Source organism: Crassostrea angulata, chromosome 10, assembly GCF_025612915.1.
Source record: "Crassostrea angulata isolate pt1a10 chromosome 10, ASM2561291v2, whole genome shotgun sequence".
Lineage (NCBI taxonomy): Eukaryota > Metazoa > Mollusca > Bivalvia > Ostreida > Ostreidae > Magallana > Magallana angulata.
The window spans coordinates 12722439-12750407 of record NC_069120.1 but is presented as its reverse complement, the minus strand read 5'-3'; the positions used below and the strand labels follow the sequence as shown (position 1 = coordinate 12750407).

The following is a 27969-nucleotide window of genomic DNA, read 5'->3' as shown; positions in this document are numbered from 1 at the left end:
AACACTTAAACTCTTAACCCCCATCTCATGGGGAAAAACAAGAAAGAAACCAAAGTATAGTGTGAAAAAACGCCATTTCATGTTTTATTATAAAACATATCACATCTTTCATCTATGCTTCATGTACATAACACACCGTATTACAAGTATTACACCTTCCCCCAATCACAGTCATGTATCAATAATGCTCTTAATACAATAAATAAATACACAAGGATCCTGCACATGTACCGGTGAGCTGCCCATGGTAGCCATGACAACCTCAAACCTCCTTTGGCAGTTTACATGTTAATGTCTTTTGTAAAACAAATACAGACCTCATATTCAGATCTAGTACTCCAAAAAATCACTGAAAGTAAACCAAAGCAAAGTCCACCATTAACACTTTTCTAATAATCATGAAATACATTCAACTTATTTTAAATTAAACAAGTATGCAGTGATGTGACTAAATGTATTGTTCACAAATATCTATTGAACAGAACCTAAATATTCTGTAACATTCATTTATATATAGCTTGTTTTAATATCTTGGTTCAGGGGTGAAGGTCATGAGTATTGTATGGGGTGTATAAATATAAATTTAATACACAACATTAAAAAACATTGCTGTCAGAGATTGACAATTACACTGATAGTAATGCTGTGCATTGCCTACAGCCTATCGCCTCAATTTCTCAAATTTCTTCCTATCTTGCACATGAATAACTCTTAAATTGCATCCCTTCTTAATCTTGCAAAAATTTTGATTTGCTGGGTGTAGTGCTTCATAAAACACAAGTTGTGGTACATAAAAGTATACTTTTTCAATCACTAAAAGGATATCTAATTGAAAATCCCTATTCACGATACATAAAAATGCAGATAAAAAATATCAATGAAAACATTATCGGGACATCAAAAATAGACAATCTGAAAGTGACATATTAAATATCCTGATAGCTGGCAATTCCAAACTAAAGTCATTTTACACAATAATCATAAAAAATAATCATGTTTACCCGAAAATAAAAAATTCATTTGCTCATTCTTAATCTTTCATCAATAATAAGATGATTAGATACAAAAATATGCATTAGTATTGAGAAAATAAATACATGTAGCTTATTTCTCATTATTTAATAAACAGTTGTGTTTACAAAAGTTAAATATGCGTGTACTTATATAATAAAATATTGACTGTGGTTTCATGTATCAATTTTTGTTGATTTGGTAAAATGCTCAGTTTAAAGAATAAATAATATTTTGGATAACAGCTCTATCAATAAAAGTTTTTGTCATGTTTCTTACTTTCATTTCATTGGTCCATTTAACAATGAAATCAACAAAAATTAGTGCTCCACAAAAATAATGAAACCACAGTAAAAAAAAAATCATTTTGCTTATATCTGGTTTTCTGCATTTAGACACATTTATACATCAGTACCAGTAATGCATTGTTTTATGTATCCAGTTAAACCCTCAAGGCATCAGTCTCATTTTATCATGCTGTTTGTACATGCACTACACCTGTGTCTCTCTTGGTAGCTTAGCAAGCTGAGGAAGCCATTGTAGTACATTTTCTTTAAATTTTAATATGCTACTTATTAAACCAATACAATTTTTATTTTTAAACTACATTTGACTATCTGAAGCTAAGATATTAACAAGGAAAGTGTCACCCTTCGTTGTCTTTAGAGCTCTGGTAAAAATGTGCATTCAGTCATTAAATGACCAAAGTTTTAAACCTATAAAACATTGTACAAGTAATTTATCTTGTACAAATACTGAAAGATTAAAAGAACTCAAAATAAAAATAATGAAGTAATTCCAAATTTGCCTACTTACAATTACATACACCAGGTATCTTTTTCTACCAAAAATGGCTGGGAGAAAAATTCTTATTTTTTTTTTCTGTGATGCATGTTTTTTGTACATTTTAAGCACACTAAATATATTTCAAAATATTCAAACTTTTGATTGAATTAAACCTCATAGCCGACTAGGTGAAAAAAAAATGAAGCAAATGGCTTCCTCAAATATAATGCATTTAAAATAATACTTTAGAAAAAATAACCCAGTACATATACACATGGAATATAAGTAATGATGCTCGTCATTGACTGTATGTGGGTAAACATAAGTGTTGTTCATGCATTGACTGGAACCTCTACACTGTACAGATAATTTGATTGCAGGGGTCGGGAGAATAATGTGATAACATGGCAGTACATATTACAAAGCATGGCAGTATACATACAGTATATATCAGTTTGGTGTTTTATACAGACTCCATGTATGAACTGATGCTTTATGATGGGTGATTAACAACCTCTAGTAATGGGTCTGGCATGTGTCAGATCAAGCTCTGGAAGTCTATACTTCTCCATGCTCCAGAAGTCTATGCTTCACTATGCTCTGAGTTATGCCTCTATACTTCTCCTCTAAAGCTAACATGCTGCGGTGTATCACCTCTGGGAGTTAGAGTTGGGAATGGACTGAGTTCGGTTTGTGGTGCGCACTTGTCGTTGTTTGGCGAGAAAAGACTGTCCTTGGGTGTTCAATCGCTCCTCTGCTGCTTGACGATTCAATTGCATACCCTATCACAACAATCATTTATATCATACAGTGTATAAAAAGGAGTAATACATGATGAAATATTTTTAATTGTCATGTAAAACATCATTTTAAATCTGTAAATGATTTTTAACTATGTATAAATGGTAAGTTATCACAATAACAAGGTGATTTTGCCTCACAGCTAAAATATCATGTTTGATATTTTTGCAAGATCAGTTTTGATTACAGCTGAAAATTCAATAAAAAAACATGTCCATTTGGATTGTTCATTTACTGTAGTACCAAGTTATTACTATCATTCACATTATTATCTGTATTAACTCCTGTGTACAGTAAAATTACTTACAATATTATACCAGGCTGATACAACATATTTCTCTTCTTGTTCACGTATACTCTTTGCTTTCTCATTCTCTTTCTGAAATTGACAAAAATAAATCAATTCCAAGTTTTCTATAAATACTCATGCAATTTTTACTCTATAAAACAAAGTAGTTTCAGTAAATTAGATAAAAATCCTCCCACATTAATCATAAGACTTATGGAACTCTAATACAAAAGGCTGTACATCCTTAAGAAATTATAAAATAAAGATGAAAATAGAAATGTGTAGCCTTATGGCTTCTCTCCCTTTGCTTAACTTTTCATAAACATTGAAAAATTCATATACTAACTAAAAATATCATGCATCTCTCAACAGTTCATGCATACTACAGTGTATGTTCATTTCCAAAACAGTTTAATGAAGCAATGTAGAGCAAACATGCACAGAATGATTTTTTTTCTGGTCTAACATTTAAATCACCATTGCTGGTACATGTAATTCATATGTAGATGTATCTCAACCCAGTGCAAACACTAAGTTTCTTAATCTTAGTAATGAATTCTCAGACTTGCAGCTTAAGGTGAAATAACACATCATTACAAAATGGCTGTCCTCTAATCAAAACGACAATTTGTTATATTTAAAGGATTTTATTGCCTGCAACATGTAAATTACTCCATAGGAAAGTGGATAAAGTGTCGGTCTTGTGATCCGTATATCCTGAGTTTGAATTAAACTTATTTTTGACAGCATTATATCAATTTGTTAAGAGAAAAGTGCCACCTTTATATCCCGCAAGAATCACCAAAGAAAGCACTTTATTGCTTCAATATCTTTCATAATCAAATAATTTACAGTTAATTTGAGGGGCTTTTTCCAGGTATGTTATTCAACCTTAAAACCAGAAGCATTTAGTAATAACATGTTTTTATTAAGTTCTGGTGGTATTCTCAACCTGTTCTAAATCTGACTATGCTTATAAATACCAATTTCAATTGACATTGTTTTTTGTTTGTTTTTACCTCAATTTGAGCAATGTATTTCTCCTTCTCATGGAGCTGGTTTTTCAGAGCTTGAACCTCAGCTGACGAACTGCTGTTTTGTTTGGGGTCAATTGCTTTAAAAACCTGAGATGATCATAATGATGAAAAATTAGAACAGAGGTAGAGTTTGACCTCATTCGTTGGTCGGTATTCATGCTTCAGGCATATTGCAAACAAACAGTCAACATAATATCTAATTCAAAATAAATTTGAATCATGCATACAAAAGAAATTTCAGATTTGATAGATTATCACACAATGGACTACAATAAAGATAAGCAGATTGTTAATTTCAAAATCAATAGGATAATTATTTCTTTGTACAAAGATCACTAATTTTAGATTTTAAGTGTATCTGTTTATTTTGGCATACCACTGTAATCATGAGTAATATTTATGATGATTTTAAAAATAAACTTGGTCATGAAATAATTTTATTTAAAAAAAAAACCAAACTAATATCTTCGTGTAAGTCAAATCTTAGTTATTTCTAAAGTTATAGGGTGTATTTTAATTACATTGCCCCAACTAAAAATTCCTCTGGTCAAATAAAATCATAGATGAATTTAAACTAAGGACACATTTAACATTCCTGTTCAAGACAAGTTCCCTGACAGCTAGGCAGCCTTACCGCTCTGGCCTTGTCCAGGTATTTACTGTAGCGGGCCTCCATCAGCTTCATCTCGTTATCCTTCTTATTCAACAAGTCCTGTAACTCTTGCACTTTCTGGGACTGGCTGGTGTACTTTTTCTCTAACTCGTCCTGTAAGTCCTTATTCTTGGACAGGGCATTGTCTTTTTCCTGAGTCCTTTGAATCTGTTCATTTAACTTCCTCTTGATCTCGACCACCTCCTCACTCGACACAGTCTTTTGATTTTCATGAATATCTTCCACTTGGGCCTCCAGCTCCATAATTCTTTGGTTGGCAATTCTGTAATGACAGTTAGTTGCAACATACATGTACAAGCAACAGCAAAATGTTCTAAAAAATGGCAAAAAAGTAATAAAAAAAAACTTCTGAATATTAACTCTTTTAGAGAGAAAATGTGTTCTATATTTATCACCTTAGTTCGGTCTCGAGCTCGTTTTTGCGACTGTTGGCGTCGTCCAGCATGGACTGTAGGACATGAGAGCCCTCCTCCTCCGACCCTGAACTCTTCATCCTCAACATCTTGTTCTCATGCTCCAACCTGAGCATCTTCTCTCTACATTGACAGAGTGGACACATTAAGGTGGCTCAACACATCAAATTGTGATTTGATGGATCAATAAAGTATCTTGGAAAACTTGTTATAATTTAGGATGATAAGTGGAAGAAGCTTACTTGATTTCTGGGGGCAGGGACAACATCTCCACCCTTGGGGTTTGTGTGAGGTCTGAGGGTTCCCCTCCTTCAACATTTATGAACTGAGAACACTTCATCTCTTCATTCATCTCCTTCAATGAGTCCCTCTCTGTCACAATTCTCTACAAGCATCGCAATCACAACACATGGAATCAGTGATACATGTAGAGTGTAGGGACACAAATTTCACATTTCTTGTTGCTGTGATAAAATTTCGCACTGCACTAATTTTCATACATAAGTTACAATTTCCTTTGGTTTTTAAAAAATAAAATCAAGAGCATTCAGTGTTAATTTTATAACTATCTCCTCAGTTATTCTGCCCTCACCTCCTTCTCTCTCTGTAGGGCTGCTAGTTTTTCCTGGGCCCTCTTGCACTCAAAGTCAGCTTTATCTGCCCGCTTTGTTTCATCAGACATCTTGTTTTGGAGTTCATGGACCTGTCTCTTGTACATTTCAAGTTGTTGCTTGACAGTATTGGACTTCCGTAATTCCTTTATGAAAAAAAAATATTTTTTATCATTTACTGATACATCTCGCTTAATTTATTAATTGTTCTTAAAACAAGCAAACCTTAAACACAATTTGATTTTTTTCATGATCAAGCAATATGCTAGAGTGGAGTTGAAATGTAAGGTTTACCTCTTCCAGTTCTAGGTGTTCCTGCATATATTTAGTGTTCTTCTCCTCCAGAAGTTTGACCTGACCCCTCAGGTCACTTAGCTCCTCTACAAACAAAGAGATTAATTACAAATCAATTTACATGTACCTCATATCACATGTATATATAACTTTGTCCCTAAAATGTCTAAAAACATTCTACTTCAATATTCCCATGATAATGCAGGTAGGAACTATGCAGCCAGGACTTCTTTACCTTTATAAATGTTCACATACTCTACACCAAACTGAATTAATATTACATGTACATACCTAGTTTCTTCTTGTAGTTGTCAATCATTCCTTCATATTTTGTCTGTTAAATTGAAATGAAAGGTTAAGATGTCTATTACATTTGAATCCAACATCCAGTAGATATGCAGATACTTTAGTCTTATTTGTTTTACCATTTTAAACTATAGTAAATTTTACATGGAAATCTCATTAGAGATTTTCACATTACCTTTAACTATATTATATGTGTTATGTACATGTATATGTGCAGTTCAAAACATTGATTTAAAATTGATGGAAAATGCAATTTCCTGTGTTAACTGACAGATTACTTTCCACATTAGTAGAAAGAATATATAAACATTATACATATATCATTTGTCAACAGAATGAATACATGTAATTACCATATGAGTTGACAGACAGAATAGTTACCCAGGTGTTGACAGAATAGTTAGCACATAAGTAGCAAAATAATTACCACATGTTTTAACATAAAATTACCAAATGAGTTAACATAGTTACCACTTGTTCTGAAGTGTGCCTGAGAACATCCACCTCATCCTTCAGTGTTCTCGCCTCATCCACCACAGCTGTCAGCTCCGCATTCTATAAAATGAATAAAGTGTAATCAAGCAATCATCTTAATTAAGCTAATCATTCTATTAAACCACATCACCACAACAGCTGTAAGTGACTTCCCTTCATATCAAGAAAAATATCACACAAAAGAGTAATTAACCAATCAGCATTACATTGATTTTTGCCTCCAAAATTCTCTGATGCTTAATTATTTAAAGAATGAGGAGATAATAAGTGAGTTTGAAAACTGAAAGCAAACCTTCTGTTTCATTTCAGCACATTCTTTGGACAGGACATCAAACTTTATCCTCATGTCATCTTTGGCTGTGAATAAAACATGATAAGCTGGATAATGATTTGCTGGATCAATATTGAATAATGTATTAATTAACAATCTATAATAATAAAACATTCATTAAATGAAACCAAATAAATAAAACTTGAAAAAGTCTTTCCATCTATAATTGTTTGTATGATTTAATTTTACATCAAATTCACAAACCATCAATATTATACGAGTCTTACCGGTTTCCAGTTTAAAGTTTTCCTCTTGCAGGACCTCCACTTGCTGCTGTAGCTGAAGAAATCTTTTCCCAGCAGGTGTACTGGAAAATATAAAGGTAAAAAAATTATATACGTGTATTATGAAACACTCATTTCTAAAGTATAATTCATAGAGCATACCCAAGTTTCACGATAGATTTGATTTCAATGCTATCACATGACACACAGACAACAAAGATGGACAAAATGATAAAGGTACAGATACATACAAAGAAATGGGCACCCATTGCCCCCCCCCCCCAAAAAAAATGCATTTTTCTTGGACTAGGACCTGTTAAGTAAGAACATACGAAATGAAAATGAAACTGAAGTATAAAACTAACTCTCTGTGGGTATGTAGAAAATGGCATATGCATGAATGCAAGCAAATACAGTATACCCTGCATAGGCATTAGGCAAAGATTTAATTCATGTCTAATATATACATGTAACATTACAACCATAGAGAAATTTATTTTGATTAATTCTTTTGGGTATGAGTGCTATTTTGGTCTCATTAAAGAATTTGTTGCATCAGTACTTCAAATTTGAAGTTTTATGGGGAACAAGGGAGAATTTTATCTCCCTTCCCAACTCCCAAATACAAATCCTAGCTGAGCTGTGATCCTAAAAAAACGTGATTTGCAGCCCCTGTTCTGACACACTACATCTGTCTGTGTTATCTACCTGGAATCATCAAAGTTTTCCGCTTGGTTGATTCTGTCCAGCAGTCTGTCATTTTCTGCTGTAAACACCTGCTTCTCCTCCAGCAATGCTGCAACCTACCATATGTACCAACAGAGTATATATACATAGCCAGAAGGAAACAAATGACTTGTACAGATCTTATCTACAGGAATATTATCGCTTAAGTAGTACAAACCAAATAAACTTTTAGACAAGTAAACAATATTTTACTCAATGTTTTCCTTTTCAAAATGTTTCAAACTAAATTTTAAGTTCTCAGCAACACAACAATTATATTTAGTAAGACTGACATGACACACAATTAAAAAAAATATATTTGTATTTTCCTATATAACAGTTGTCAAAATGAACTAATTACCTGCTGATCAAGCTCATGACATCTCTGTGTCAGCTCTTCCTTGGCTTCTAAGGCACTATTTAAGTCATCAACTGCTCGCTTCAACTGTAACAGAAATAGAAAGTGAATACTTTTAAACCTTGTAAACATACATGTAATTGTAACCCATCTTTCTATTAATGACTCTTATGAATAAAGAGACATTCTTAGCATTTGGTTATCATCATCAAGATTTTATAATTACGGAGATTATTTATATCTTATTTTCACATATAATAGCATATGTCAATATAAAATGCTTGTCATGAACTACCTATACACACACATTTTGTATCCCTGTGATCTAACAACAGGTACTGTACAGTGTGATTACTCACCTGATCTCCTAGCTCTGTATCTCCCTCTATACCAGCACTGATCTCCTTTGTCATCAACTTTAAAAAAAAAAAAATATTCATCATGATATGGAATACATAAAGGCAACTTTTTACAGCTTAATACTACTATAAATAAATGTTCTTATCAAGGCATCGTATGACAACATCAACATGATACATGTACTAAAATCTGAAAAAAACATTGTTTAAATGCTGCATCAAAATGAACAAAATATGATGGGTTATTTTCTAGATATTACAGGTACATGTATACGCTCAATGTACATTACTGCAAGTTAAAATCTTGTTGATAACATAAATGGTTATTCAAATGCAGATGAGACCAAGGGAGGAATTCTAAAAACTATAAAATTATGATATATTTTCTCAGCCATACCTCCTGGATAGCATTCATGACCACGTGCTGCACGGACTCCTCCATTGACATGATCCTCCCGATGTACTCCTCTTTGTTAGCACAGTTGACAGCACAGCCTAGGATCAGCTGAAGAAGGCGGCCCAACTCGCACTTGTCATTCCGCTCCCCTTTACATTCACACAAACAGGTAGCATTACATATAACAACAAAAAATAGAATAACTCGTATATGTAGCCTCATTTAAAAACAAAGAAGTATTATTGAAATATAGTATGCTATATTGAAATACTATTATTTGTATTGATGGATGAAGCCCTTATCATATTCTCATACCTATAGCACTGACGTCTGGCATTTGGAAATTCTGTATATGAATTCCCAAGACCTAGAAATTCAAAAATACACATGACATAAATTACCAAGACCAATCTTTTGAACAACTAAATACCATCAACTCAGTTCAGTATTTCACAATCCTTGTATAAGATTTTATATGAAATAATAGTGTTTATCCTATAAGCTGCTTTAAATTGGATTTTATTTTTAATATGGTATTTTTGGCATACCAGTAACTACTATAAACTTAAGTTCTTATAATGGATTCATTGAAAGTTTAAAACAAGTCCTCAACTGTCGTCAATTTCTTACCTCCATATTGTATTCCAAGATGCCATTTAATATTTTCTTCAAATTGCTGACCTGATTAAATTTAAATAATAATGCACTTTTATTCAGAAAGCACAAAAAGTAAATGGTCTTAAATAGTTGATCTGAAAATTTTTAACTAATAATTGATGTAAAAAAAATTATAAAGGTTGTTTAAGGTGGTATGGGACACCTCCATATTGTGACGTATTGTTTATCAATATAAACAATAAAAACAATGGTAATTTTATGAACATTTTCTTTCCCAAAAAATTGTCACTAAACACTAATTGTCAAATATTGTAAAATTTGAAAATTCAAAACCAGTGAAAGTATTTGATTATAATGCACTTCTATCCACATAAATATCGTCAGATGTCCCATGCCAACTTAAATGCATGATCATAATATTAACATAATAGGATTTCTGTGTATTATTTTCTTGATCTTCGAAAGCTACCAAACATTTCTTTTCTTGTATACAAAACTGTAATACTTTCACAAAGTGATATCCTTGCATACATGTACCTTAAGTCTCCAATTAGTAACTTCATCCAGTTTGATTTTAGCCATCCATCCTTCATTAAAATAGTCTGGAGCTCTGAAAGTAAAATTCAGGCACTGTATTGATCAAACTTCCAAAAGTGAAAAAAAATTCTGAAGGATGCTTCCATAGTTAGGTTATTATAAGTTTTTAAGAAAAATTAAAATTTTGGGATCACATCTTTAGGCTCTAAATCTTCTGTTGACAAAACTGGCTTTAGGTTAAAAAAAAATATGATATCACAATATAAATTTAGCAGGTCTCCCTTTGACATATTGAAAGATATACATGTATGGATCAAACTGTGAAAGTTTCAATTAAATTTTTACTCTGATGTGTTTAGTACAATAACCAACCAGATACTGCATACAAACAATTCAACTAAAAATTGTATTCTAATTTCAGCTGATCCATGCAATCACACTGTTTATATATTTCTTTTAAAGTTCTATCATGAGCATTCATCATTATAACATAATCATTGATATAATATCTATTATCATACATTTGGTTGAGGACTTGTGCCATTACCACCCCATCACAAAGATCATCCACACCCTGGACTTGGGAAGAGATATCAAAAGTGTGCATCTGAAATATTCAATTCAAAACATGCACCAAATGATTTAACAAAAATCAGTTTCGTGTAAAAATAAACAAATAACTTATAGCAGCTCTTATTTCAGCACTGTTCATTAAATTAAGGCCTGAAACTTCGAATAACGTTACTGTAGAAAACTTTACACATATGAAACGCTTAAAACTATTTAGGACACCATTAGCCTAGATAGGAAATAGATTTATACACAAGTACATCAATTTATTTATATAAAGCTCCCGCTGATGTTTGAGCAGCTGGGAAAGAGGGGCTGATACATATTTGCTCAACATATTTCAAATATTTATCAACAGTATTTATATTAGACTTCTGTGCACATTTTATTCGACATGCATAATTATTTATCAAATTTCTTATTAAACAAATGAAAACATATATAAAATAAACTTACCCATGTTATGAGACTTTCGCAGAGTTCTTCTCTGTCCATTTTGGGCTGGACTAAAATAATATTTCCAAATGGTGGAACTAAGGGGAATAACAACGTAAACTTCCGGTCATGTGGATATTACTAATTGAAGAAACCATTCATCATGTTCATGTAAAAAAGATAAATAAAATAAAAATTATGATTTTATGTTTGCTTGTCGCAAAGATGTAGAATTCATAAATGTATTCTTAAAATACATAAAATGTTTTCGAAAAATTATTTTAGTGGCTCTTTTGATTTGTAACGTTACTGTATCTGTTGTTTTAATACAGTAGAATTTTTTAAAAATATTGAATTTTTTACAAATTTATTTAAAAAAAATTAGAATTAACCATCGAAATAAAAATATTAGAAATTACAGAGATATAATGACAAATTTTCCACCGTATATACAGACATTTGCCATGACAACTGCATTTTCGAAAGTTTCCGCAATTAGTCTTGTTATGGTTCTATTTTACTTTCGCTTTAAGTTTTGTAAAGGTTTGACGTCTGTTAGACAGTTATAGTGTTACAGTTCGTGAGTTACTTCAGTTACCTAAGACATTATTGCGTTAGCTTATATATGGATCAAATGTCAATTTTATATTAGAAAAAACCTATTGGCAGACGTGGACAATGTGTTCAATGATGCAATAACATAAAAACGCATATAGAACTTGTATATTTTCGATAAATTTATGTACATGTTACACATAGCACTACTAAAGTGTTTTCACTGAAGTTGGTAGGAATAACAATTCTATGATATGTCATATCTGCGAAGTACTCATTTAGTAGAGGGTATTGGCGATGAAGTGCTGTACGGAATTGGTGCCTTTTTAGGAATCCTTGTACCACTGGTTGTATACATAACGAACAGGGGCAGGTGAGATATTTATGTTTCTATCATTAATCTGTTATAGTCTGTCCAAAGTTATTGCTTCCATCACTTTTTGATTATCTTTAATTAAAATTAACATACCTGTCAATGAAGAACAATCCAAATCAATAAAAGGGAAACTATCCAAGATTTCTTCATTGATACATCATCTGTTTTTACCTGTAGATAATCACAGGAATGAAAACAAACATTGTACAGAGAATTAAAATGGGATATATTTATATCTTTTCTCCATTTTGAAGTACTCTGAACACTTTGCACAATTTAAAAAAAAAACAACATATCATCTGGGGTACTTTCATGTCTTTTGCAATGTAAATCTCCCAGACTTTCTATTTTTTGTTGTGTATTGAAACCTGAAGCGGCAGAGGGAGCGTTTCAAAACAGATAATCTGGACATTTTTCACTCCATAGTACATGGATGTAGTTGGGGCACAAAAGTATTAATCATTATCAAGATATTACTCAAAAATTGATGGAAGCAAACTTAGAAAAGAGTATAAATGTGACTTAATAAATGCTCAATGCATATACATGTACATCTTTCAAAATCCTCATTACTACAAAGCACCTCAAAAACAAGCTGTTTTTCTTCTTCATTCTTCTTCTATACTCCTCTCGTCAAATAGAAATATACAAGTATAGATGTATGTGCTTACTTTGTAGTCAGTTGACTGTTAGGCCTATAAAAAAAAATTATGTGTTTAGGGTAACACTGATGAAAAAATTAGGTTAGGTAGGTAGGGATTTTTTTTTATTTTATCATATTTTTTTCTGCATGAATTCTAAGAATGTTCGTTTGTGTCATATTGAAAAACAGATTTTTTATTAGAAATAAAATTAAATTCACAATCGGATAAAAATATTTTAGGCCTTACATGTATTTTTTAAAATATTTTTCTAGTGAAGGTGCCCAAAATATACACCCTGACAGTGAGGAAAATGTTCGATCTACCCGTGAGCATGTTCAAGCCACCACAAGAGTTCGCACCAATCCTGGTGAAATAGACTGCCCAGTCTGTCTAGGAAATACACAATATGGAATAGAAACAAATTGTGGTCACATCTTTTGTGGTAAGGCCCTGCAAGAGGTAAACCATTCCTGATTGTATGATACATGTGTATTGGAATAAATCAACAAGAAAAATGTAAAATATCATGTATGCAGACTTAGATCATAGCTCAATATTTTGAAAAGATAACAAAATAACTTGAAATTTTGCTGATGTTTGAATGAGCTGATGTTGTTTTTTTGTTTTGTGATGTTTATTTTATGAGGCAAATTACGTATAGTTTGATCCATGTTGACAGTGAACCAAATTGTCCAGCTTCTGGCATTGATGAGTAAATTTAATGTCCCATTGTAGGTACCTGTATCATCACATACTGGGAGCATGGTACCTGGTTAGGAGCTGTAAGGTGTCCTGTATGTCGTCAACAGGTGATTATCTCTATAAGTTATTTCTCATTCAGTGTAAACAAATTACAATGATTCTTTAATATCTCTTTGAGGCAGAGGCTGCATTCTATGCCCTTCCCTATACCAAATACATAACACAAAGATAGTTAAAAATTTGTTCTTCATATGTTAACGCAGGCTATGTCTTTTTTTTGCAATGACAGTCTCTACCTTCATATCCCACATGAATCCATAAAGAAAGCATTTCATTGTTTAATGATGCTTTTTATCTGTTGATGTCTCAACATTATATGAATAGAACATAAAAATTTCAGATTAATTTAATGAATGTATAACCATTATTATCGCCATCGTCATCCTTATATTTTGTACTGTTTTGCTGATCAATTTCAGCATATTTTGTTTACATTTGACTTGGTTGGCTGCCCACTTGTTATATTAAAAACAACAGTTATTGAATTAGAATTACCCGTACAATTCTTTTAACTTTTAGATAATTACTTCCTTAATAAATTGGAGGGTTATTTGAGTTAAGGAACATGTAAACTATCAGATTATAGACATACAGTATCAGTAACAACCACATACACCATATTCAAGTTTCAATGTGTGCAGATTTTGATGACCCTGAAAATACCATTTTTTTGATGTCCTCATTTTTTACCTCTAAAATTTTTATATCAAAACATTCTTTTTATTACCAAGTGTCATATAATATTTGAACCCCATGATATATTGAACCCGGGTTCAAAATATCACTGCGATATATTTTTCAGTGATATTGGAGAGAGGATTCAAAATATTATGCCTGTGATATATTGAATCACCTACCTTTTTCAAATTCCCATTGGAGAGGTGGTTCAATATATTATGGCCGCGATATATTTTGAACCCCCCTCTATTTTAACAGCCATCAAATTTTGAACCTCTGCAATCTCCAATAGCCAGTAATAAGGGTTTTTAATATTTTACAGGCATTTAAGCATTGAATCATTATTTTTTGAAAGATGTGGCCTCATTACTGCAACGGTGTGTGAATACAAATTGAATAACGTTACGCTAGACCACATCTTTCAAAAAATAATGATTCAATGCTTATATTTATGTTTTTTTAAATTTGTTCTCTTTCCTTGAATATGATTTATTTTTAAAAATCTTGGCCTTATTCAAAGAGAAATGTGCAATTAACGGAAGAGCCATTGGAACAGTCGAATTATGCTGAAAAAAATAGTGCACAGCGTTTTAAATTCTAATAACACAATTTTTTTCATTCTGTAGTTTTATGAATTTATTTTTGGTGTACTAAGAAATTAATCAATTAAATTCATTTAAATCTTTAAAAAATGTTTAAATCCATGAAATATTAATCAGCCCAAGTATAATATCAGGTCGTAATCCGGTTTGAAGTTGGGAGGAGAGTCAGTCATGTTCTGAAGGAAGACTGAATGTATTCATACGCACTAGATTTAGTGATTGGGTCTTCTGTGTTATGCGTAAATATCACTTAAATCTATCAATGCAATTTAATAGGAGGAAAGAAAGTGAATGTAAATATAATGTTTTGAACCCTCTCTCTAGTAGGAATTCAAAATCATAGAGGATTCAATATTTTGCAGCCATAATATTTTAAACTCCCTCATTACTGGTATTACATAATAGGGATATCATAAAGGCTGAATTGAATTTGAATGTTTCCCTACCCTGTGAATACACAGCACACAGGTTTTAGCCCTCTTTTTTCTCCCACCTGAGGACTATCATTTAGAGTAACCAAGTATACGTAAAGTTGCTAAATAAGATTGGGGGGGGGGGAGTAAAATAACTCGGAGACATGATATCTTGATCCCCCTCTCGAATTTGAAATTAAGGTGGGTGCAGTATATTGCAGCCATAATATTTAAACCCCATTTTCAATGTGAATGTAATTCAGATGGGGGGGTTGTGTATTAAATATTTCATAGCCATAATATTTTAACCCCCTCTCCAAAGGGAACTGGAAATAGGAGGGAGGTTCAAAATATCGCAGCCATAATATTTTGAACCCCCTCTCCAATAGCAATGAAAAAAAGAGGGGGGTTCAAAATATTGCTGCCTTAATGTTGTGAACCCCCTCTCCAATGGTAATTGGAAAAAGGAGAGGGGTTCAATTTATCGCGGCCATAATATTTCGAATTCCCTCTCCAATAGCAATGAAAATTAGAGGGGGGTATAAAATATCGCGGCCATAATATTTTGAACCCAGGGTTCAATATTTTATAGGGGGGTCAATATTTCGCAGCGATATATTGAACCTGGGTTCATAATATCTCATAATATATTGAAACCAGGTTCAATATTTTGTGGTATCAAAATATTATATGACACCGGATTCGGCCCTTTCATTTGCTGCCAGTAACTTTTCTCTTTTATTCAGGTTACTCTTCTGCTAGTCCATTTTACTGACGAAGAGCAGAACCAACCAAGTGCAAGTAAAACAGAAATTCTAAACAAGATTGCTGATTACAACAGGCGCTTTTCTGGAGAACCTAGGCCTGTAAGTCACATGATCATAGTGGGGTTCATTAGTCGCATGATCCTACTGTGGTTCAATAGTCACATGATCAAACTGTAATTCATTAGTCACAGGATTATACAGTGGTTCAATAGTCACATGATCATATTGTTGTTCTATAGTCACATGATCATACTGTGGTTCAATACTCACATGATCATACCGTGGTTTACTAGACACGTGATCACACCATGTTCACTAGTCACATGACCATACTGTAGTTCACTAGTCACATGATCAAAGTGTGGTTTAGTAGTCACATAATCAAAGCATGATTCACTTCTTTTTTGAACAACTTTTATACATGTACAATGAAATTAAGTGGATCAACTTAGTTCTTAGTGTGACTGATTTTAAAGACTTTAATCTGAAATTAAATGCAGTCACAAACACACTTTATTAATTAAATCTATCAGTATCTGGAAATGGATCTCAATAATTCAAATTCATAAAGAACTATTTCCCCCAACAAGTGGTTGTCTATTCCTATAAATGTACAATGGTGTGCTTGTGTATAAAGTTTAATTAATTATTGTTTTCTTCATTGTTGAAAACCCTTTGTTGGTCTAAAAACATTAGCTAGACAGACAGCTGTTTTCTTTATTTATTGATACCAAATATTGAATTTAAAACTTTTTTTGTTATAGTTGATGGACTATCTGAGAGACCTGCCGACTCTGCTTCGACACGCCTTACGTGAATTTTTCTCTGTTGGCGGTCTAATATGGATGTTTCGTCTTCGCATCATTGCTATCTTCTTAGCTGCATTACTCTACTTTATTTCTCCATTAGACATTATTCCAGAAGCAGTGTTTGGAATCTTGGGGTTTCTAGATGATTTATTTGTACTGCTTCTACTAGCTATTTACATCAGTATTATCTACAGAAATTATGTTCAGACGCGTGCAAATGCAACCAGTTAATGTTATTTTCACTGATATATGTATATGTAATTATATGTAATTATTTGATATTAGTGAATCATCAGAGAAATAATTAAAAACTGTGAACTGTGATATGTCAATTAACAGTTGATATAACAATGTGGGCAGAAAAAGTAGTTTTGAATTAGTCACAGGTGTATACGTACTATCCTTAATATCCTTGAAATATGTTTCTCATAAAAATAATTTCAGACTAATATAGTAAATATTTTCCCCTCAATATGTAATAAAATTTTCAAGTTTTTCATTGAATTTTGATATAATTGTTGTGTTATGGCCAACCATTTAACAATAGTTTTCATCTCTCTGATCATTAAATGGACCATTTCATCTGATTTTGTCAAAAGCTGTTTTAAAAATAAGGAAATGTGCCAAAAAGATCAGTCCTTTGCATTTTAATACCCCTTGTATGGTAGATTATGTTGACTGATGTGATTCTTATGTAGGATTATGTGTAATTTAGGTTTTTGTAACATATTCATCACAGTTTATCCAGTTATCCCCATACAGTTTGCCAGAACAGATAATATTTTAGAATATTTTATGAATTTTGATTTAAAGGGGTATCTTCACAACTTTTGTCAATTTCTATCTTCTTATTATTTGCAATGCTTTAAGAATCATTTATAATGATAAATCAAAATTTGAGAGACAATCGTAGAGTTATAAGCAAGATACTGGGCTCACAATTCCATGTCATGTGAACAAGGCTTGTGCCCTGTTTTTGTTTACATAGGTTCAATATACCAGTAAAAAATCTTTTTCAAGCTGATTTGTTGATTTTTTTATTCATTTTAAGCATACTAACACTTGAAAGGTCACTTCAACATTCAAACACACAGCAAACAATTTTAAGCTCTGTAATTTGCTTATAACTCAACGAATGACACTCATATTTTGTAAGCCTATGAAAAATGTCTTACTGAAGCATTGAAAACATTAAAACTGGAAAAATAATTTTTGACCAAAATCGTGTCCATGACCATTTAAAGTGAGAGGTTACTTACAGTTTTAATAAAGAAGAACAGTTATTTTAAAATATTTTTAGCTCACCTGAGCCAAAGGCTCTTAGCTTTTCTAAGAAAAATTTGTTCATTGTCTGTCATCCTTGTTGTTGTTGTTGTTATCATAATCTTTTCACACTTCCATCTTCCAAAGAACTACTGTACCAATTTGGCGCAAAGTATTTAGAGGGAAGGGCTTTCAAGTCTATTCAAAGGAAGGCCCAGTCTAGAGATAATAAGAAAAGATTGAAAATAGGGTTGGATGTTTTCAAAAATCTTCCCCAAAACAACTGAGCCAATTTCAACTAAACTTGATACATTGTATCAGTGGGAGAAGACCTTTTGAATTAGTTCAAATGAAGCGCCATGTCCCCTTGCAAACAATAGATTGCAATTGGTTTGCTGTCATTGATTACACCCTGTAATCATTTATAGTCATTTACAGTCTATAAAACCAGTCTATTATTTTTCTCTATCGGTAAAATCATTTACATTATTTTGTTGAATGTTGTATTTTTTATGTAGAATATTTCTTTCTGTTAGGTGCACACACTGAAATAAATAAACTGAATTTAACTAGAATGAATAAGATGGCATAACTTTGTTAAGATAATATTGATGTCTTGTAATTATCCTTGAAAAAATAGATTGACACTGTGTAGAGAGTTTCCATCGTTTCTATTTGACAGGATAGCCTGTCATTGATTCCAAGTGCAGCCGCTAGCTCAGTAGTTATGGGCAAAGTTACTCAGGTGAGCGATGTGGCCCCTAAGCCTCTTTGTTACATGTAATTTGATTAGATTCATTTTACTTACCCTGTAAGAGTGACTGCAAAGTGTTCTAATTGCTATTGCTTAGAAATTCATGATGTATAGATCATACTAAACATTAAAAACACAGTTTGTAAAACATTGGTAAAATCAGCAGGGACAAAAACCGTTTTTCAATGCGACTAAATACATGTATCACAAGGGAAAATGGCGCATAAGATGTAGACAGCGTGAAAATTTCATTGAATATTTGAGCACTTTTTTTTCGAATTATAATTGTTGCATGCATTTGGTTTCTTTTGAACATGGATTAATGCATTGGCAATTAATGCAAAATCCTACTTATTTACAACTGTTTTATAAGGATTTTGTTGTCTCTGAATCTTCTCTTCCCGAATTTGAACCATGTAAATATGACATATTTTGATACAAAATATGCGGCATTTAAGGTCACATGAGCCACTCAGGTGGCCTATTGCAATTTTTGTACATCGTCGTGCCTCTGGTTTATAATAATTTTATATTTTTAACTTCTTGGAAACTACAAGGCCAATGGTTACCATTTTTGGTTTGAAGCATCCCGATCAAAAGAGGAATCTTAATTGATATTTATGACCTCAACATCCGGGGCCTCATCGATTTCAACCAAACATGACAAAGCATCACTGGGTGATGTGACTTTAATTTGTTTGTTCAAACGAAGGACCACATCCTCTTAAAAGGGGATATCATGTAAAATTATTTGAAATTTGCTGGTACAGTATTTTTCTTCTCAAATACTATATTCGGCTAGAAATTAAGCTGAAGTTTTACAAATGTCTCCACAGGTAGGGTAGATTTAAGTCCGAATCGTGGTCCCGGGGGTGGAGTGGGGCCACAATGGGGAGATGATTTTTACATAAGAATATAAGAATACATGAATCATTCGATCAAACGCCGCATGACAATACAGTACTTATTGTTCTCTCAGGGAATTATCCTACATTTCATTTGACAAACAGTTTATAGTGCAACAATATAAATATAAAGGAAACATTTTATATCAAAACAAATTCCTTTATCATATCATCATCAAACTATTTTACCAAGAGAATCTAGGTTATCGGATAATTCATTAGTATTAAATTTATTTATTCAGGTTAACAAAGAGTTCAAACGGTCCATCAGGATAAATCTTGTTTTGGAAAAAGACCCTCACCTATTGTTTGGGTCACCAGAGCGACACTTGTGACAGAGGTCGGACCTGTGGGGCTTATTTGGGTCATTATGCCTGGCCTTTCTTTCTTCTGCCGTGCATATGCATTCTCGACTCCCACAAATGGAACAAATCAGTCTCTCTACCCGGTATGGTTCGCAGCCAATGTGGCATTTCTTACAGTATTGTTTGTGAAAGACCTGAAAAGACAGTTTTTGCAGTCCGAAGTATTAGTACCATGGCAACAAATTATGGCGAACATTTCTTACGTAGGATTAATAGAGAAAAAAATTTCAAATCTCCTCAAAATCATTTTGCTAGAAAAGCCGAAACTTGTATGGAAGCATTCTCAGTTAGTTTAGATTCGAGTTTGTTCAAATCATGAACCTCTGGATTGGGTGGGACTTGGAGACCAGTGCAATCGACACGGTCATATGACCAATTCATTGATCACTAACCACTCACCGCGCTAACCACTCGGCCATCTAGGCAAGACAAAAATCTTGCTTTCGATGACGAACGGAACCTAGCGCGCTGGCCGCCCACTACACAGTCGTTTGAGATACAGGTGGAATACAGTTAAACGACAATTAAAGAGGATCGGAACGATACACATCGCATAGATATATACATATAATATAAGCACAAACATTGCAATAACTCTTAAATTGACATATACCTGCTCATAGTGAATGATATAGATATATATAAAGCATAATTTAAGGAGATTCACTTTTATTGGAGCTCCACCTCCGCCCCGACCGAGGCTTGAACTCACGACCTCTTTAACGCATTCTCATTGCAGTGAGCGGCCACCGCGCTAACCACTCGGACATCTAGGCAAGACAAAAAATCTTCCTTTCGATGACGAACGGAACCTAGCGCGCTGGATGCGCACTACACAGTCGTTTGAGATACAGGTGGATCGTTCCGACCCTCTCAAATTGTCGTTATTCCATAGCATTTCAATTTTCTAAGTGTTTTCAATCAAGAGATATGAAGTCAGTTTACAATTTTTGACTTAAGTCTAGGGGTTTTTTTAAATTAAGAACTCGGTAAGGGAGGCTAGCAATTTTTTGGAAATAGAATAGTCGACTGCCGTCATGAGAAAAGGGCCCTTATCTTTTGACGTCACAATGCTCAGAAAACGACGTCAAAGTTGCGGCATTGTAAACGCAGTTTTTCTAATTTTTTGTTTCTATTTTTTTCTGCGTCTGTGTTGTGTTTTTCTGAATAACTAGAGTCTGGTCTTGTTTTAATACCGCGATTAATATTTTTTCAGTCAAATATTACATTTTGATTTAAAAAATAAACATTTGATAAATAAAATATACACATGTAACGTCAATATCTACACATTTTGAACGCGTAAATATTGCACAAAAGTTGATGCTGAGACGTCATAAAATTGCTGCTTTTGTATCCGCTATGAAACTTAAACACCGATGTTTACATTGTAGTGTGTGATGTAAATATGCTCTAATTGAGAAACCACTTTTTTTTTATAAATCATTGTTAGAAACCAAAGACCTGTCTCGCATACGCGCTTAATCGAATGCGAGACTGGTCGTGGATTTCCGATGATGTTTTATAAAGTAATCTGAGTAAAACTATACAACTTTAGTTTGCATGAGCAATACATGTATGATTTAATAAAGTAAAAAAAACTACACTGCACACTCGTTGTTGATAAGAGGGGTTGAAAGGCTGAGACATTCCGAATCGATGCAGGGCAGTATTGTTCAAATCGAACAGTTATCTGTGCAGTAATTACTGTGAAACAATACAAGTCAAATATTTCAAATCATAAGTTTAGAAGTTCACCTCACGGGAAACGATTCTACACTTTTCAAATGTGTAGGAAGGAGCACGAGAGAAGCTGCTATGTCTCAATTATAGTGCTACTGCCGACATACAAAATAAATTCTCGCATATTCCATTACAATTTAAGAATTTGCGATGAAATTTTGAAATTATCTAACGAATATTAATTAAAATGCTATAACTAACGGATCAAAAGAGTTTGAGAAATATTCTGACAGCGTAAAAATCTAGTCTGATATATCGCATTTGATTTCATGGGAAGATCTGATTCATGTAATGAAACAACATAAAAGTATATTTACATGTACGAATGACAAAGTTGTTTATTATTTGAGCACAACATATTTTGTTTTCTCACGCAATTTAACAACCATGATTCACATGTTGTGTGTACTTTTTTAGCTAACTTACATAACAAAAAATCAGTCATATAATGCCTGAAAACTCACCACATTTTCATGGATTTATAGCATTTTATATAATTACATTCATCTCAGATCAGTTACGTACATGATTCAAAATTCCTTTAATTAAACAGGTTTGTAAACGCAATCATTATACTACTATACGTTTCATATCAAGTCGATAAATTTGCTGTTTTATAAATTAATTCGTGTTTATCGATAAATATAAACACTACATGTGCGACATTAACAATTAATAACATGCATGGCCGTACAATTCACCTTCATAGATGATGATTTCTCATCTTTTCTTTTTTATGCAAGAAACAAATTTCGATGATACTGAAGTCAATGTTTATGTGTGTTTGTTACAATGTACAGCAATAAAGAAAATCCGAGAATCGCGATATTTCTTAAAACTTCGGAATACCGTATGCAGCTTTATGCACTCTTTAAAAGTCCATCATTTAATTTGTCATTTTGTTTAAAATCGATAATCACTTGGCCGATATTTGTATTCAATGAGAGAGAGAGAGAGAGAGAGAGAGAGAGAGAGAGAGAGAGAGAGAGAGAGATTCATTCATCGTGTAACATCGATAATAGTCAACATGTAAAAATGTTACTTCTTACTGAGTTACTTCTTATGGAGTATAAGCTACGTCTATCGGCACGGTACAACAAATAAGTGCAAACGAATGGACATAATTAATGCAGAAGTCTTATTGAAATTAACTTGCAATAATGTTTATATATAATTAATTATTTCAACGATTATGGTGTATAAAAATCGCATCACAAAAATACAACGGTATGCGCGAACTTACAAAGCGATTTAATAGAAGTGTAGATTCAGCACGTGGGTAGCTTTTGTATATAAATTTGTTGGCCTGCCGTATTTGATACACTTAATTAGGTGTGTACTAGTATATTTAAACAATAAATATAAACAAAAAGTAGCTATCTAACCTGCGTTCTGTAGTGTGGCTTAATCTTTATAAAAAAATAGCCATTACCCGCATGTATCACCGAAGAAAGCATTTTATTGTTTTCATGTATATTTACATCTTTCAGTTAATAAATTAATGAATTCAATTGATCGTAAAAGTATAGGTCATTAAATTATTGTTAATGTACACCAGAACAACAAATCAAAGCTGTAGCCAAAGCGTCTTATATGGGAATTTGAGTTTGGCATTTGATTATATAGTTCGTGCAATCCGTAATTTTTCTTAGGATGCTGAAGATTTAGACCAATCGGAAAACTGCATTGTTAGAACTGGACCGAGTTGATTTCAGACCTGTCTGTTTCTATACAGCTGTGAATTACAATCAATTTTCGCAAGAAATAGAGGGAATCATACTTAGTAGATGTAAATTTTAATCTATAAATAAAAGATGCCATTTTTGTTAAAATCTTTTTTTTTCATATCAACTTTCCACATTCTTGTAGTTGTAATTACTTTTCAGTGAGAAAGTCAAAGACAATTTTTTTTCCATCGGGGATTTTATAAGAAAGTGTTAATAACGTATAAAAGAGAAGAGAAATCATGACAATAATTTAACACCATACCATCCGAGTTTCAAAAACAGCTATAATTGATTTTAAACTTGCTTCAGAACTATGAAGATACTTAAAAAAAAGGTAATATCAGTAGATATGCGATAAAACTTCCATGCAAAAGGTTAATTAAAAAGAATAAATATTTCTCTTTTTGAAAATAAATTCGTATATGCATTTTGACAATGCCCCGAAATTGTGGAAACATAGGCATCGAATTTGACAATCTTTATGTTTGTTTGCTTATTCAATTTGCTTCTCGGCAGCTTAAATAACTTTGATGCATTTAAAGATTGGGGAGAGGACTGATATTTGTTTTCCTTAGATATCCTTTATCTATCTATCTTATGTTCGGTTGGGGGGGGGGGGGGGGGTTGTTATTGCATTTGGAGTCATCAGAAGTGTGCAGAACTTTAACTATATCTGGATATTCAAAATGTTTTGATCTCTTTTATTAAAATTGTAAGAAATGTAGAATTGTAGAAAATTATTAATTAATTCTACTCTACTTCAAACAATTAAAGACGATGAAAGGAAGTATAGAAGAAAAAAAATTAATGCAAAAAAAATTGACGTTCGTGACGTCGTGACGTTTTCGACGAGCTACGTCAAAGTCGTGTTAAAATCTCCTACTAAAATTGTCATAAAATGCTTAAAACACACAAGATCTTAGAAATCTTAGTATATTTGTATTCAGAAAGCGTTGACTAATCAGAATTGACAAAAAAGTGAGTTTGTGAAATTTTGACCTTAAGGGCCCTTTTTCTCAAGACGGCAGTCTAATATATACATTCACACCAAGGACACTCGCAGTTAATTTGATGTCTTTACTGTTGGATTTTCTTGCTAGCTAAAAACGTACCAGGACGGAATACAAATGTATCAAAAACTGACAGTCCCAACCTTTCCTCCATCGGGATATAATGGTTATCATCTTCCTTAATAAAAATTCCTCATAATATCTGAAAACATACATTTCGAACAAATAGCAGCCGTTAATATATTTTTTTTCCCGGCAAATCGCTAGAACTTTATTGGGAGAGGTAAGATTATTTAATATGACAGCATAATAAATGAACAGTTGTCATTTTTTTGGCCTGACAAGTCGTCATCGGTTATTATTAATTTAAGAAAAATGTTTTTAAACTTATATTTATAGCTTGGTAGATGAATTGAACTTAATGATGAATTGTTAGCCACTGATCTCAAATTGTCGAAAAAATAACGTGTCACCCTTTACAAAGATTATGTTGCTATAAATGTTTCATCATGCAGATTTTATCCTAGAAAAATTAATGATTTTTTAAAGTCTATCCTAAATATTTATTTACATGCAGCATTATCATAATAGCACAATTTCAGGGCTAAATGAAATACCAAAAATATCGGTTTCCAAGATGTACACACCAGTTACATGTAGATAATTAAACCTTGTAAAGGAATGCGCTTGCATGAAAATCATGCATCATGCCTCAAACATTTAAAAAAAAGCGTATTCCTGACCTTCATGTGTACAAATATAATCAAGTTTACCAAAATTCTTATTATATCTATGAGTTTTAAAATATAAGTTTATAAATGTATCACACAAAACATAGCGATCATATGCAAAAGGTTCACTATGGAAACAAAACAGTTTTGAATTGAAATTGAAGCAGTGTATGTTAATATGTATATCTTTAAAAAAACAGCTGTGAAAGATTTGTAATTTTTTTATTGAATTAATCAGATATAAAATCATTTTTTTAATACCCGTTTATTTGATGTTGAATTTAGAACCGGTTTTGTGATCAAAGTTCCACGATGCGGGCCAACTTTCATCGAACCAGGGTCTTTATTCAGCAGCTTTGGTCTCAATATTTGACGTTGAAAAGTGACCTACGGGACATTTTTCAACACGGCTCAAAATATCTCGCTACACCGGCAAAATGTACATGCAAAAATTGAAATGAATTTGATTCTATAATTTTATATAACTTTTGAGCCTAGGTATCTATCATTCAAAGTAATATTGAGGGATCTTTCCACATATTATTCTACATCTACCAAACAATTTAAAACAAACATACATAGACATATTTATTGGACATACAGTTTAAATGTAAAAGGATATATATAAACAGATTCCCGGATTCTCGCATTCTACGGCATATCATTTCTGTTTCATTTGATACAATTTTTTATACGCTGTACACATGAAATTTTGACATTACATCTTACAAATTAATTTAATTGTTACCTTTACATCTAATCCGATAGGACCATAGATAATTAATTCGTTAATTAAATAAATCAATCTTGATACATTTATAAGTTACCAGCATCAAAATCACACAAACTGTTATTTTTTTCCGTATTTTTATGTGTATGTATTGCCGAACATTATGTTTCTATATTTTAGTCACAGAAATCACTATTAATTCATCCGTGTAGAGATGTCTTGGAATATTGGTGGAGGAAAACCATCATCCATGGCATGGGAAACCAGAGCGACACTTATGACAGAGGTCGGACCTGTGGGGCTTATTTGGGTCATTATGCCTGGCCCTTCTTTCTTCTGCCGTGCATGTGCAGGGCTGTGTCTTGCAAATGGAACAAATCAGTCTCTCTACCCTGTATGGTTCGCAGCCAATGTGGCATTTCTTACAATCTTGTTTGTGATAGATCTGAAATAATCCACAGTCTGTGAGATATACTAGTATCGTTTATCTTATAAAACGGAAAAGCGTATTGTTGAATCTATAATTAAGAATTCTTAATAATATGGTCATGATTTGAGCTGAACTATACTAATTAAACTAAGGCATCTCAAATGGTTAACCAAAATTTTGAACGTCAGTTGTTGTGTAAGAAGGGAGATGCAGAGCTTACAATTCTTGAACATTGAATAACTATGGTCTCGTGTTTGGCTGTGCTTACAATTTACTTTAAAATTTAAAAATAACAGATAAATGAAGTGTAAAGTATTGTAGTTAGAGAGCTCAGAGGAGATCCAAGTTCGTTTCACGACCAAGCAAACTATTTTCCTTGCATAGTACCTTCATTGTGAAATCTTATTTACTACATTTGGTGCCGTAACCAGGATTTGCTTATTTTCATGGCTGAGAGATAGTGTAATTTCTAACAAAACGCGAGGAATTAATATCCGCGTAAACAATAAGAGGCGCATATCCCGGATTTTAAATCTCCTTTTTATATTTAACAATTATGGTGAAAAGATGGTGATCGCAATTTTATATTCTCGCAATTTGAAGCAAAATTGTTGATCGCTGAATTAAGTACTCGTGAAATATAAGGAATCTACAGTACCAGGAGATAAGAAAATAACAATGACAAGTTTATAGACATCTAGCCACAGTCAGTGATGACTACAGACAACGCTAGTCTGCCCCGGGTTACTGTTTCCATCACTTTTTGCTGTGCTTATTAATACATGAAAATACACATACCTGTCAGTAAAAAAAAAAACAATAAGAAATCAATAAATGGCAAAAATCCTAAGATTTTTTTCTTCTCCACGTTTTCTCTTTTTATAAGAGAAATTCAAAAGAATTCTTACGAGGATCTATAATTGGAAAATCTGACATCTTTTTCAATCGAAAAATCGCAAGTCTGCGCACAATTTTTCATGTATCGACGTAGACTTTCCGATTTGCTGTTTATAGAAATCTGCGGTGATAGAGTACGAGGCCATTTCAAAATAGATTAATGACAACTAGTCACAGTCAGTGTTTAACGCTAAACACAACAAGTCACGGTCAGTTATGCCAACTCCAGTTAACTAGTCAGAGTCAGTGATGAATACTATAGACAACTAGTCATAATAATGACCACTACAGACAACAAGTCACAGTCAATGGTGACAACTACAGACAACTAGTCAAAGTTAGTGATGACCACCACAAACAACTAATCACAGTCAATGGTGACCACTACAGACAGCTAGCCACAGTCAATGGTGACCATTACAAACTTCTAGCAACAGTCAATGGTGACTACTACAGACAACAAGTCAAAGTCAGTCATGACCATCACAGACAACTAGTCCCAATCAATGGTGACTACTATAGACAACTAGTCAAAGT

General features: G+C 32.7%; 2 protein-coding genes across 2 annotated transcripts; one reads left to right on the top strand and one right to left on the bottom strand.

Moving 5' to 3' along the window:
* Window positions 1–57: 57 nt before the first annotated feature.
* On the bottom strand, window positions 58–11392 carry LOC128166722 (protein Hook homolog 3-like). Its single transcript, XM_052832045.1, has 22 exons — window positions 11293–11392; window positions 10788–10873; window positions 10267–10339; window positions 9742–9792; window positions 9427–9478; window positions 9112–9260; window positions 8715–8771; window positions 8359–8442; window positions 7980–8074; window positions 7275–7354; window positions 7009–7073; window positions 6693–6776; window positions 6207–6249; window positions 5916–6001; window positions 5603–5767; window positions 5253–5395; window positions 4993–5133; window positions 4559–4859; window positions 3907–4011; window positions 2906–2977; window positions 2452–2579; window positions 58–349 (listed from the first exon to the last, which is right to left on the bottom strand). The coding sequence occupies exons 1-22, from the start codon at window positions 11329–11331 to the stop codon at window positions 331–333; spliced, it is 2118 nt and encodes a 705-aa protein (XP_052688005.1). The 5' UTR covers window positions 11332–11392; the 3' UTR covers window positions 58–330.
* Window positions 11393–11786: 394 nt separating this feature from the next.
* On the top strand, window positions 11787–18699 carry LOC128168051 (E3 ubiquitin-protein ligase RNF170-like). The gene is made up of 5 exons (XM_052834139.1): window positions 11787–12199; window positions 13119–13288; window positions 13582–13655; window positions 16048–16167; window positions 16833–18699. The coding sequence occupies exons 1-5, from the start codon at window positions 12081–12083 to the stop codon at window positions 17106–17108; spliced, it is 759 nt and encodes a 252-aa protein (XP_052690099.1). The 5' UTR covers window positions 11787–12080; the 3' UTR covers window positions 17109–18699.
* The last annotated feature ends 9270 nt before the right edge of the window (window positions 18700–27969 follow it).